This window comes from Genypterus blacodes, unplaced genomic scaffold (assembly GCF_046128005.1).
Source record: "Genypterus blacodes isolate CSIRO-AG114 ecotype Tasmania unplaced genomic scaffold, CSIRO-AGI_Gbla_v1 ptg000110l_1, whole genome shotgun sequence".
Lineage (NCBI taxonomy): Eukaryota > Metazoa > Chordata > Actinopteri > Ophidiiformes > Ophidiidae > Genypterus > Genypterus blacodes.
The window spans coordinates 1,455,531-1,469,860 of record NW_027466914.1 but is presented as its reverse complement, the minus strand read 5'-3'; the positions used below and the strand labels follow the sequence as shown (position 1 = coordinate 1,469,860).

General features: G+C 47.5%; 1 protein-coding gene across 1 annotated transcript in view; it reads left to right on the top strand.

Moving 5' to 3' along the window:
• The window catches only part of LOC143009094 (matrix metalloproteinase-16-like), a 53,192-nt gene extending 39,835 nt beyond the window's left edge, over positions 1–13,357 (top strand). Inside the window, exons 7-10 of the mRNA XM_076161103.1 lie at positions 4,075–4,213; positions 7,490–7,640; positions 7,886–8,001; positions 11,086–13,357. Coding sequence (XP_076017218.1) covers positions 4,075–4,213; positions 7,490–7,640; positions 7,886–8,001; positions 11,086–11,420 — 741 coding nt within the window. The 3' untranslated portion in view covers positions 11,421–13,357. The remainder of the gene's footprint in view (positions 1–4,074; positions 4,214–7,489; positions 7,641–7,885; positions 8,002–11,085) is intronic.
• Positions 13,358–14,330: the final 973 nt, after the last annotated feature.

The window sequence follows — 14,330 nt, the reverse complement described above, 5'->3', positions numbered from 1 at the left end:
TGTATTTTGTGTAGCGTGATCACGATGATGAATGTTCGATAGCAGGAAAACACTGTTGTTACAAATTGCCGCTCTAACTTGGAGATAATGTCATCCTTACTAAGGTAATGAAAAAGTAAACGCATTTGTCATCATTCTGGAAAAATACATCGGGTTGAATTTGAATCAAACCAAATCTCATTTTTGTACCAAGCCATGTAATTACTCATCCTGCAGTCTGTGAGCTTGAATAAGAATTAGCAGATGTCTCTTTGTTAAAATTATCTCCACTAGGTTGGTGATATTAAATCAAAGAATGGCAAGAGCAGCAGTTGTTCGCCCGCCGTCCCCCGATCATTAACAGTAGACGGAAACAGGTTCTTACGAGAAGGTACATTTTTAGGTGTCGATGTTGCCATTACAAGCATAGAGCCGCCGTGCAAATCGACGCTGTCAGGCTGGGAGTGGCGCTTATTAGAACAGGGGTCTGGGGCTGCGGAAGGTTGGCAGATGAGCGTGTACAGCCGTGCGAATCGGTGTCACCGCCACATGGCCTGAGGGAATCACAAACAGACGTAGGCGGCCCCCCTTTTTACTGATTGCAGTCACCTCAAACTACCTTGTGTCTGGAGACCGCATGGTAATCTCACATGCATGCGCACACTCTCTCTCTCTCACACACACACACACACACAAAGCTTTAATCCTTTTTATATCGTCTTTATGATAACCACAAGGGCAAATGTAACAGGAAGGAATATCGGCTCAGGGATCATATAACCTGTTCTATGTAGAGATTCTACTTCAGGGGAGAATTGGGGCAGGTCCTTTAGGCTGTTGTATGTTCTGAGCCTGCATCCCATAGCCACAAAGACATTAGCAGAACAATAAGAGAAAAATAAGTGAGAAGTTGATTACAGCCATTCAAAGTTCCCACTGCACTTCAGCTTTTATTTACAGGGATAAACTAAATGTCTGCCAAACAATGCTTATATAATGTTTACATCTATTGTTGGGCTCAATAGTCAACCTGAAAGCCACTTTACTGACACAGATTCAGCTTATTAGATACACGGTCTGATGGTTGAGGTCCAGACTCTCCCACGGCGACACAGAGTCAGAGGAAATATTCACCCAGCAACCAAATCTCCTCACAGTGTGAATGTACAGAAATGCTTCCATTACTGATAACAAATCCACGCCCGCACAGCCTTTTCCTCTTAGCGCCGCTTCCATGCAAAGAGAGGCTGATTAGCTCCTCTCTCTTTAAGTCAGACTTCCCTCGCCAGTTCTTTGCCCAGCTCTCATCCGGCGAACGTCCATAATAACGGAAGCTGCCACTCTCTCGTCTTCCTCTTCACTCCTCCTCTCTGCCAGCCGTCTATTCATTCACAAGGGTCTCGCACTCGCTGAGAGACACTTCCTTCCTTGATGTGGACAGATTTGAAGCGGGGGATTCTGGGAAGCCAGCGGGTTCCTTGATTTTCTGGATCAGCCAATTGGCCACCGACGTCCCAGATATGCTTTGATTTTCACATCCGTTAATGAGAACACACAGGCCGAGTCGGGCAGTGGCCAAGCGGGCAATAAGCTGTCGCTTCCTCTCAGGCTTGCTCCATCTCTGGGAGGGGAGAGATAGAGCATCTGAGCTACAGCAGGGTTACCAGAGCGGTCTCAGAAAGCGAGGAAACACTGAATGAGACATTTTACTGCCACTTGGAATTGAAAACCCAAATTTAAGATCTGAGACACCAAGTAAAGATTTTAAACTATAAATAATCATCCGAGGAGACAAACTCTTCATACTGACTCTGAATTCTAACGCAGCCTTCTGCTCATTCCCGAGCCAAAGTGTGTGCCCACATGTGTACGTGTCAAACTCTCACCTCCTCACTCACTAACACAAACACAAACGTGGCAGCAGCAGATCGTCTCCTCGACACGTTCAAGGCTCTGACCTTAACAAGAAACCAAATCCAGCAAAAGTCTGAGCCGTTTCCATTTTTCGGTCATTTTAGCTTCCTTACCTTTCACGTAAAAAAGGATGAGCAGAGACACGGGGATCGCCCATGTGTGCTCAGTAGATTACGGGCTTCAGCGCTCCCTGATAACATTTTAGCATACGCCACCTTCCAAAGTGAAGAAAGTAGGGCTCGTCGCAGCTCTAAAGTCTTTTTAAATGTGCGGATAAATCTGCCAGCGTTGCGTCGAGGTGTAAAAGAACTGTTATGAGAAAAACACCTCCGGATACAATGGTGTTTTTAACCAACAAGGACTGTTTTCCATGTTTAATTGGAAGAGAGGGGCAGTGACTGAAGTGGATAATTATGTTTTTGATCGCTTGAAATAAGTAAGACTTCCTTTGCTCGCTTTTAGGAACCAGCAGGTCACACACACACACACACACACACGTGCATGCCAACAAGCTGTCATTGCTTCCAAATATATCCGAAATAATCCAAAATATTGGGCTGTATATTTTTAAATAAGGAGAAGCAGAACGTGGCTTCCTGTGTTCACTCAGCAGAGCAGTAAAGTTTACGTGTCGTCGTGAAACCGGGTATTATTCCCTGACAAAACCTGCTTTCCACAGTCATGTTCTGCTCCGCTAAGTTGCTTTGACGCTGACATAAACCCATCAGGGGACGCTTCCCAACGCCGGCGAAGCAGCCAGGAACTCATATTCCCGTATAGCTCGTATGCTAATGCCGGCTTATTGCTCTGAATGCGTTATCGTGCGCCGTGAGACAGGATTCGTGACAAGTCCCACACGTCCTCTCTCTCAAAAACACGGAGCGCCAAAAAAAAAATGTGGAGGCGTAAATGTTTCAATCCTCTGCTGAGACTAAACTTGTTGTTTTGATTATTCTGGACGCTCCCGTGATTGCAAAGTGCCAGCTGAAATTTTCTGCTACTCAGGTCGGCTCGCCCGGGCTTTATTTTCAGAATGGGAATAGCAAAGGCAGGGTGGGATAAAGAACATTCTCTCTCTCTCTCTTTTTTTAATGGAGGCAAAGGATTCAAATGGGTCCTATTTCACAGTTTGATCTGTTTTCAATTACTGGGCTCGGCCACGTACAGAGGGAAAATGCTGAACAATTGAAATCTATCAAGGCAGTAGGTACAGAGCAAGTGGGAGAGGAAGAGAGAGAGAGAGGGGGAAATGAAGAGTAAGAGGAGGAAGCGTCCTGGGAGGGTGCAGGGTCTCAAAGTAACAATTGGATTAGAAGGAGAGACAGCGAGAGAGCAGGAGAGAATGTTTGATAAATGGGGTGTTTGTTTAGCTTTCACAGTGATTGAGGCAGGGTGGGATGATGTGTAGTCTACTCTCGCCGTGTCTCTCCCTCTCTCTCTCTCTGGCTCGTTCAAAGGTCAGACGTTCTGGCCTGAGTGCCCCAGCAGCAGCGTTCACCGAGGCACATTCGGTCACTCGCTGCCAAAGGGTGGGAGATCTCGCTGGGTCATAATGGCTTTCACAGCTGGTCCCCGCCTCCCCCCTCCTCACTTCCTCTGTCATCGAGTTTCATCCGACATCAACCAGAAAAAAAGATACACCTTCCACTTGGCCAAGTTCGCGTTTCGCCCCAAAGGAAATCAGAAACTCCCGGCTTCTCATAAAGCTCCCGGCCGACACTTTGACCTCACCGCTTGATGATTTCCTCAGTATATCCTTGAAGTTCCTGTTTTTTTTGAAGACACCCGAGAAACTTTGTGTCGACCGTAAAGACGTCACAGCGGAGATGATGGCTGCCACTGTTCTGTCAGATCTAAGAAACTGAGCCAACTTGACCTGAATCACAGTGGGAAGAAACAATTTACTACCAAAGATCCCTCTCAGCTCAGGACAGCGTGTCCTTTGGTGTCAAGATCCTTTCATTTCTTTCAAATGATACCTGTTTCCCTTCTCTCTCTCCCAAACCGTTGACTTATTTTCCACACAGATAGCAGAAACTGTACCTACACCAACACACACACACACAGAACACACAGCAGAGCCTGAAGGAGACACGGCAACATTCATAAATCAGACCAGGTTTGTGAGCGTCAAAGTGTTTGATGGTGTGTTTCTTTCTCTCCCTTTGGCTCGTCTTGCAGGACCACTGGTTTTGGCGAGTTCGAGACAACACGGTGATGCCGGGATATCCCATGCTCATCAGCGTCTTCTGGAGGGGCCTGCCGCCAAAGATCGACGCCGTCTACGAGAACAGCGAGGGCAAGTTTGTCTTCTTCAAAGGTGAGAACGCACACACACCCTATGTTTACGTGGCCTGTCTTGGTTTCTCTTTATTGTATGAACTGGGCTGCTTTGGTATTCTCTCTGCATTCTCTATACGTCTCAGCTATCAGAGAACAAATGCTGCTATTTCCTCCATCTCTTCGGCCTGTGTAAGCCTCGACGCCAATCTGTGGAAAATTCCCCCTAATCCACCTGTTTTCACTTGAAATAATAGATGGTAATCTGGTAAACTTTAATAAGTATGCATTATTCGAGGAAATCACAGCTTTTATACGTGCCAAGCAGCCGGGCAGCTTCTCTATTCATGCAGGAAATGCAAAGGAGGCAGTTCCATGAGTCACGATTGTGATTTGGATCGTTTGCGTACCCGAATCGAGACCAAGCTCTCTCAAAATCACACAGACTCCATGGTAGTTATGTTTAAGGCTGACGAACCGCTTAAAAGGAACAGCAAATAAACATCGCCGTCTGGTGAACGTGTATTTGCATACAATCCAAAGAGGAAGTGGAAAGGAGGCAGACAGCAAAAAAGGGCTGTTGATGAAAGGAGAGATAGGTAAGCAGAGAGCGTCTGCTGGGATAGAAACCATAAATTTCCAAGGCTCAGTCAAAGCCGTTTTCTATTTTCAACACTAAACAATTCCTGGAAACGCAGACTACGGGCCCCATGTGCACCACAAGGTTTGGGAGCTTTGATTTCTGTGCTCTCCAACCCCCCTACAAACACACACACACTGCTCTCTTCCAGGTCTGGGCAAATGTATGCAACAGAGGACTGCACACAGATGTAGAACATTGGTAGTAACAGAATGTCATTTTTCATATGAACACACACTGCTGATTCCTGGGAAGGCCTTATTCTGTCTGTGCCCGTTTGAAAAATTAGGAAGAAAATCACTGAAAAACCAAACGTGGCATTCGGGCTCCTCGTCTTTTTTCGAACGACCTGGAGCGACTCCTTGTCCGAAGCGTTCTGCTCTCTCCGCCGCCGCACAGATAATCTGACTGAAACGCCAAACCAGCACAAAAAACTGCTCCCGCCTAGTAAAATCGACGCACAGACGGAGGCTTCAAAGTTGAGTTTGCACAGAAGTCACAGCCGAGACGCTGAATAGCTTAGCGCTGAAAGTCGGGGACAGAGCGGCACACTGGTGTACCACTGCAACATTTGGAGACACGCACCCTTCTGAGGAGACGAGAGCCTCTGGAGGTGGTAGTGACGTTCTGTCTGGGCTCCGAGCGGGGTTAGTCACAGTGCAACCGACACACATGCAGCCAGATCCATACATCAATAACCATCCTTCCTCCTGGAAAGGTGAGTCGGTCCAGGGCGAAGATACAATCAGAGCTTGATTCACCTTGATTGGTGCTTTGTGTGTTAGAGGACAGACGGGACCGCTTGCACCATTCACCTCCTCGTTCCCCGCGGAGCCCAGTGTGTTATTTTTGATGTGTGAGCGATGAATAGCAGGGCTGTGACATTCAGGGGATTTGGGATTTCATGAATTCTCTAGTAGAAAGTCAGAGAAACATTATGTACAGGCCACTTTTCAGGAATGGACCAGGATGTATTTTACAGTAAAGCCTAACTCACAAATCCATAAATCCTTAAATGAATTAATAAATAGTTTAAGAGACCTGATTGTAAGGAATTCAAGGACAGTTAGACCTCTACTCTAATAACTTTGAATCAAATTACTACACTGAAATCTGATAGCCAGACATTTTAAAGCCCTGATTGTGATCTGAGAACGCAAATTAGTTCTTTCCTCCAAAAAACAAACCGTAAGGGAGCCAGTGAACGACCAAGACGGAGAACAAACAAGTGCTTCACAACCCAAAAAGTGATCCAAACAAAGTGAACAATCATTAGACAGCAGAGTCGAACCAAAGACCTACAGCCGCAGCTCCTCCATGGGTTGAGATGTTCATTTCCTATTTCAAATTTCAGTCAGCAAGGGGGCGAAAAAAAAAAAAAGCCCCGTAAAAATAGATTCTTTCCTACCTCGCTGTTACTGTACATCCTATGTCATTACACTGCAGCAGAGGGGGAGCCAGCACAGCATCAAAGCAGCCCTCAGGCTCTGAAGATGAAGCCAGAGCTTTCATGTGGAGCGCTACGGAGCTCAGCATCAATGATTTAAAAACGAAACGTGGAGCGATATAACGAGCAGAGATACAGTTGCACTTTTTGATCACTGTTTCCAACCAATGGAGCAGGGTGGCACAACTTTTGCCAAAACACCATATTGCGATTGATTTACAACACAATAAACAATCGCGTGACTGGAAGTTTTTAATCCGTTTATCCTGCAGCCTTAAGATCCTTTCATTAATTTCAGGGTGTGGTGTGTGTGTGTGTGTGTCACGTTGAGGGGAAGTGTGACCCAGATGAGCAGAGTTCCGTGAGAGAAAGAGGTCACATGACAGGAATTTCCTCTCCCAAAAAGAGGCCACCGCAGGTCTCTCCTTCCATTCATCTCTGCCAGCCCACACCCTGTCCTACTGTTCCTTCCTCCCGTCTATCTGTCCATCTCTTCCCCCACGGTGGAAGCTTCAATATCAGATGGGTGGACTTTGTCAAATCAGAGATACTGCGTAGATTGCGTCCGCTTCATTGTCACACCCACTTCCTGTATTTATTAAAGTCTGATCTTGCACATATTAACCCCCAACCAGCCTTCTGATCGTTAGATTGGACTGGAACTTTGGGACAAACTTGTAGTATTAATCAAACTGTCCCCATAGTAACTGTCCCCATTCTCTTAATGTGTGGCAATGATTACATCAGATTGTGTGTGATGAGGCAGCATCCCGTCAGGTTTCCTATACCTACATATTTAGCACGTCAGGTCGATTCTCACACCCTTCCCCTCCTCCTCCTCCTCCTCCTCCTCCTCCCTCACCGGTTGCGTCACTTATTCTCGCTCCCTCTTCTTTGTTAAAACGCCTTCGTCATCAACAGCCCATTTCCTCCTGATCCACCCGTGACGAAGAACGCCACTTCCTGCGGTCACAGGAGTCAAAGATTTTGGTATTTTAACCCCATTACGCCACAGGAAGTAGGGAAGGGGGGGGGCATGGAAGGGAAAAACACAGAAAACCCACAGCAGGACTTTGACACTGTCACAGATTTGCCCTCCTCACTTCCAGGTCTGTGCTTGGATGCCTAGGTTTGGCATCCAAACTTAGAAATATTTAGAAATTTGTATTTAATGGGTCCGACTTCGTGCCCCGTGGTACCAATCTTCTCCCCTCTTTGATGTTGTCCAGGGAAGCAGTACTGGGTATTTAAGGACACCGTGTTGCAGCCGGGGTACCCCAAGGACATCGCCCAGTTCGGCCACGGCATGCCGGCCCAGAGCATAGAGACGGCTCTCTGGTGGGAGGATGTGGCCAAGACCTACTTCTTTAAAGGGGACAGGTGGGTACGAACAGTGGAAGAGTCAAAAACCCATGAAGAACCCGACTGGATCCATAACATATAGCATTCACACCACCCAGACCCCCACTGTCAGGGCCAAACTCAGCCATGCTTAAGGGTTTGACCAATTAAGAGTCTTCCAATGACTGTATAGGTCTAATATTGGCCTTCTGTTAAAGATAGTTTCTCGCATCCATTCACATGATGTCTCTGTTTGCTGATGATGTCCCCTTGTTTGTGTGTAGGTACTGGCGCTACAATGAGGAGATGAGAACCATGGACCCCGGCTATCCGAAGCCCATTACGGTGTGGAGGGGCGTGCCTGACTCACCACAGGGGGCCTTCGTCGACAAAGCCAACGGTACAAATTGTCCTCCCCCGTTACTTTGGCAACAGCAATGTGGTTCATTTGCCAAAGAGCATTGATTTCAGCCGGTCAGAGGCACGAAGCATGCAAGACAGCAGCAACAACAAGGGTGGCGTTGACTGAAATGTGACCCAGTTATTACTCTGTGGCTCCGTGGGGGAGCAGATCGACAGCAAGGGGTGAAATTATGTCCATATTCGAAGTAGAAGATGGAAAGTGTATATTGTTTCTGGATGGTTCTAACAATCCATCCTGCTTCCAATTAGTAGAATGTGTCTTACCCCCACTGGCCTTCAGTGAGGCTGGGGAGGCTCAGGCTGTAGAGCTGTCACCCACCAGCTCACCCATTGGTCAGCCTGATGGTGTGGTTGTGGTCAGGTCTCAGGAGAAGTTCCTGGGTTGGAAAAAGGACAGGTGGTGCCGAGCGCTCGGTCCATCTGTGCTGTGGGTGGCGTGCCAGCATCACGACGGGGGGTGTGTTCACCAGAGAGGCCAGGTGGACCGGGCATCAATCAGGGCATGAAGGGTGCTTTCAATTCCAAAGAGGATTGCGTATTTTAATGTGTGGCTGCGTGTGTGTGTGTGTGGGTGGCCTACGTCACACGTACACATTTCCCCTCATGTGTGTTGGCTTGCATTTATTTGCCTGGCTGTGTCAGATGGTGCACCCATAACATTGACCCAGAAAACCAGCCGTTTGATACACTGCTGCTGGTAATGACAGTATGTGTATGTGTGTGTGTTAGCATGTTTCAGCATTGGGACCCTGAGGGCGATGTTGACCTCGCTCGTACACACATCCCCTCCCCCCCGCCTGCCTTCTCTCGCTTATTATGAATGTTCATTATAACACAATGCAGCTTGTGTTCCACCTATCCGTCGCTCATTCTCTCACTTGCTAGATTTCCATTGGAGGAAAACTCTAAGCGAACATTTGCACGTCCGTGTGGTCGGTGGAAGTGGAGCTGAGCAGCCTCCTCATGCACGGCGTTACAGTGGATTTAATTGTTATGAAAGCCCGAAGGTGCCATTTCGTATGCACAAGGACAATCCGTACACGATTAATGATCTTACTTCATTACTTACTACTGGATGGATGTCAGATCTACAGGAACAACGCTCAGACAAATCTACCAGATGACAAGAAACCTCATTAAATCACCAGTTAATACCAAATAACACATTCACAGAGAGATAGCTATTTTAATTGAGTCTGCTCCCATCAGATGACCTCTGAATTTGCCAAAATAACAAACTGAGAGCAGTTTTACAGATTTTTGAAACTCATTCTGGATAAATATTACAGATGGACCCGGTCGTAATTACAGCTGCAACCTCCGAGCGCTCGTTCCCTGTCTGCCTCACACACTCTCACACTCACACACTCACACCGACACATGCACAGACTCTGGCTTTATTAGGTCTGTCACTCCTCCACGTATCCTGCGTTCCATCTCAGCAATAATCTTTTTCTCTTCCTTTTGTGGCGACCGTCACGGCGTTTGATCATTTGTGCCGCCCCACAGATGAATCTTCCTCCTGTGATTCTTCCCTCCCTCGCCAGCAAACGTCTCCACCTAACCAGCACATCTCACCATCTGACTGGAAATTTCTTTCCCCGTTTTTCCCCGAGACGAGCTGGCATGAATGATAAATAGAAGGAAGATCGCATGAAAAGGAAAGCGTAAGGAGGCGAAATGAGGAAGAGGAGATGCTGAGGAACTGAGCGAGGTTGTCACGCTGCCACAGTTCCACATGGCAGATATTTTTCAATAATAAGCCGGAGCCAAGTTTCATCCCAATCCACAAGATTGTGGAACGAGGGGAAATTCTAATTAACACGATTCTGAAATGACGTAAAATTCTGTCATTTCTGTGCATTTTTAAAAAGCACTGGCGTTAATTTAGCATTGAAGTGATTGCAATTTTACAACTTTGATGATTTTCGGGGGGAAATTATGTGTGAGCTCTTGTGTCGCTGGCGTTTCTTTGTTGTAAGTTAGAGCTTTAATGTGAGCTGCATCTCTGTAGAGCTGCTAAGTAAACGGCAGATATCACCACAAGTTCAGCTCAGTGACCTAGTTTGGATGTCATTTCCACAAAAGTCATAAAAGGAGAGACCGAATCAAAGAAGAGCTTCCTGTTGGCCTTCATCTCTGCGGCTATTTTCACAAGTCTGCCCAAAGGGATACGGTCGCCTGTGTGCTCTGACATAACATCAACATCAAGATGAACACTGACTCAGCGTGAAAGCCGACTTATTAAACTGTGTGACACCGGGACGAGAGATGATAAATCCTCACTCACACACACACACACACACACACACACACACACACACACACACACACACACACACACACACACACACACACACACACACACACACACACACACACACACACACACACACACACACACACACACACACACACACACACACACACACACACTCTCTCTCTCTCTCAATCCGCTGTTGACTTCAAAAGCAGTGTAGCAGCTTTTTTGTTTCCGGGGTGACAAGCTGTGCGTATGCTGTTGTGTGATATTAACTGCGGGTTTGAATCCCGGCTGGGGCGTGTTTGCTCTTTTATGACCAGCTGCCCCAAGAGACAGTAAAACACATTTACAACAACAGCTCAATACACACACACACACACACACACACACACACACACACACACACAAACACACACAAACACACACACACACAGAAGCGCTTACTGGCAGGTCACTTCAGTCGGCGCTTTTGATTCGCTGATGACAGCAGTGGCAAATGTCCAGAGGTCAAAGGTCTGTCATTACTTTAGATCGGGGAGAAATCGCTCCTCCTGATTCAGCTGAAAGGGAAACTGAACTGGACTACTTCAAACACACGCACACACACACGCCTGTTCCTTTTAAGATAAAGTCCCTCAAGTCATTGCCAGTGTTTGGCCCTTGTTGGCCAGGTGTGTGTGTGCATTTGCATCAGAACAAATCCAGGAGGGAAAGAGCCAAAGTGTTAAAGCTGTACTATATTATACGACGCAAGTGAACGCACCTTCACTCTGTCCCCTCTTTGTTTGCTCACCTCAGGTTTCACCTACTTCTACAAGGGCAAGGAGTACTGGAAGTTCAACAACCAGTTCCTCCGCGTTGAGCCCGGCTACCCCAGATCCATCCTCAAGGACTTCATGGGCTGCGACCTGAGCCCCGTCGACCCCGACCGCCCGCCGGTGGACGACGGCACCTCGGATGTGGTGATCGAGCTGGACAACGAGGCCAACACGGTGAAGGCCATCGCCATCGTCATCCCCTGCGTGCTGGCGCTGTGCCTGCTGGTGCTGATCTACACGGTGGTGCAGTTTAAGAGGAAGGGGACGCCGCGTCACATACTGTACTGCAAACGCTCCATGCAGGAGTGGGTCTGAAACACCGGGGGGGAAGGGAGACCACGGGGTTAAAGGTGGGGAGAAGGGACTACAATCTGTACGTGAAGAGGTCGGTCCCCCTCGCGCCCCCCTCCCCCACACACACACTTTCAGAGAGGACGGAGCGACGCGGTGGACGGACATTTACAGTACAGACAGGCCACAGCAGCTCCTCCCTCCTACTGGGAGGTCGGACGCCTTTGTTCAGACCCGCGAAAACAAACTAAACGCTCCCCAGGACTTTGAACTTTGAACTTTGACTCAGCTGACACCCCCCCCCACCCCCCCCACCCCCCAGCCTTTTGAAAAAACCCGGGGAGCAAAGCAAGAGGACAGTCTGCGGGGGAAGGGGCGGGGGGGCCTTCACCTAAAATGACCTTCAACCCCCCACACCTCCCTGTGGAACGCACGAGGGTCGACATCACTTTGTATCTCAACACTTTCGCTTCCCCCTCCCCTCTCTCTACTCTCTCCCTCTCCCTCTCTCTCTCTCTCGTCCAACCTGCTCCAAATCAGAGCGAAACACACAGCGGGACACACACACACACAAACAAACTTTTCCCACGATGCACTGCATTGTCATCCATCATATCAGGTTGTTTCGCGAAGCAACAAAGTGGTTTTGTCCTTTTTTATATTTTCTAATCTTCCCCCAGCTTTACATCCAAACACAACACACATAAACACCACTTCCTCTCTGTACCAATCTCGCCCTTCTTTTTTGGAATTCCTTCTTCTTCTTCTTCTTTTCTTTTCCCATTAAGGAGATCCTCACTGTTCCCTTTAACCCGCTCCGCTCCCGAGGAAGAGAACAAAACCAAACCAAATAAAATGACTTTCTCTACCAAGAGGATCACATTTTAGTTCTCTACTTTCTTTTTTCTCATCCGTTTATCTTTCTTTCCCTTCTCTCTCTGGAGCCGTATCCCCGGCAACATGAGAGTCGGGGCTCTGGTGACTGTTGTGGCAGTCTGTTTGAGACACAGGGGCCAAAATTATTCTGCAATATTTTAACTCGCCTTAATTATCCATCATACTACTTGTGCTTTTTGGTTTTTTCGCCGCCGTCGTTTCTAATTTGTACTCTGCTTTTTTGATTTCTGTTTGTCGGCTCGCTAACGGAGCCTAACCTTAACGCTCGGTATTCCTGGATTTATTACATTTTTTCCCCCAGAATCCTCAGCACTGGTTTGCTGAGCTGGGCGGGGTTAGAAGAAGAAGAAGAGTAGAAGAGTCATCCTGTATTGAGAGTGATGTGTTGTAACGTGACGACGTCCGGTCAGAAGGGGAGAGGAGTTCTGGAGTAAAGCCACTATTTTTTTGTGTGTTAAGACATTTGTTAGTGTCTGACTTTGTTTGATCATTTCCATAGGAGGCTGAAGGAGAGCCTGAGAGGTTCCACTGCTTGTTGTTGTTCTCTTGTCCTTGGCCCATATTCCTCTTTAAGTTCAAGTGTGCACGGTCATTCTGCGCCGTATTTGTGAACAAACAGATCATTAGGGGGGAGAAAAAGAATCCTGTTCGCTGCCTTTGTCTGTTCCAAACGATCCCCCCTCCTGAGTTCCCAGAATGCACTTCTTGTCCCACCACCCTCTCCCCACACACACACCTGCAAAGTGAGACGCCAACAAGCCAAGATCAGTGCCTGTGTCGACGTGCATGCGAGCATTTTTACGCCTCAGCCTGGTTTCCCGCTCAAACTTTGGCACTTTGGAACTGTTTGCTTTTTTTTTTGTTTTGTAACATTTCAGTGTGTGTCACCCAACCAACTTCTCTCTCTAACACACACACACACGTACACACACCTACACAACCCCTGCCTCCTGGTACTAAGAAGTCTAAGAAGGAGAAAAACACGTTTAAAAGCTTCAAAAAGATGCGAGTGGTACATTCTCGGATGTGCAATTTCTGGATTTTATGGGTCATTGGCAATTCAATTTGTCCTCAAAAGCGCCAATTGTGGAGCGCGAGCCCCCCTCTGTGAGCGAACACGCTGTGTCTCTTTGAACGTGCGTCTGTTTTCATGATCACATAACTGTTTTTCTTTCTTTCCTATTTTCTGGTCAAAATTGGAAATCTCACAATGACTCCTTTGTGTAAGACTTTGGGACGGCGGGGAGACGCGTCCCGACAGAATGAATAAATTGATGAATACACGAATCAAGAGAACGCATTCCAAGTCTTTGCTCGTATTTCATGTGTGTGTGTGTGTGTGTGTGTGTGTTAATGCAGGTCAATTCTTTATGTTCACTCAGCTTTCTGTTACCTATTTTGTTTTTGAGCTTTTCTTCTTTCTTCTTCTGTAGTCAATAATGTTTGGATGTGTCGCAGCACCTCTCTCTCTCTCTCTCTCTCTCTCTCTCTCTCTCTCTCTCTCTCTCTCTCTCTCTCTCTCTCTCTCTCTCTCTCTCTCTCTCTCTCTCTCTCTCTCTCTCTCTCTCTCTCTCTCTCTCTCTCTCTCTCTCTCTCTCTCTCTCTCTCTGCCAATGTAAATAGCGACATCAGCTGAAACCCCTGCGAACTCTGACCTCGAAGCCGTCATGCAGCAGGAAAGCAAAACAAAAGAGTAGAGCAGATAAAGTGTGTACGTGTTGATGTTGTGCCGGCGTGTTTTCCCGTGGCGATGATAAAATGGCGGCTCTAGATGAACGATCCCAGCGGAGCGCCGACGCCGTTTACTGCAGATTGAAAGTGAAACGGGAGCCGTCTGAAGCCTGCGAGTGTTTATCTGAGCTTTACTGGGACACGTGTGATATACAGTTACTGGATAGAGGGGGGGGGGGGTCAAGCTGCTTTACTGACCGTGTGTGTGTGTGTACTGCTATAACACCGCACTTGTTCTTCTCACAAGGCAACAACCTCTGCTTTTAGACAAAAACATGAGAAGCTCGGCTATGTTTACATTTTCAT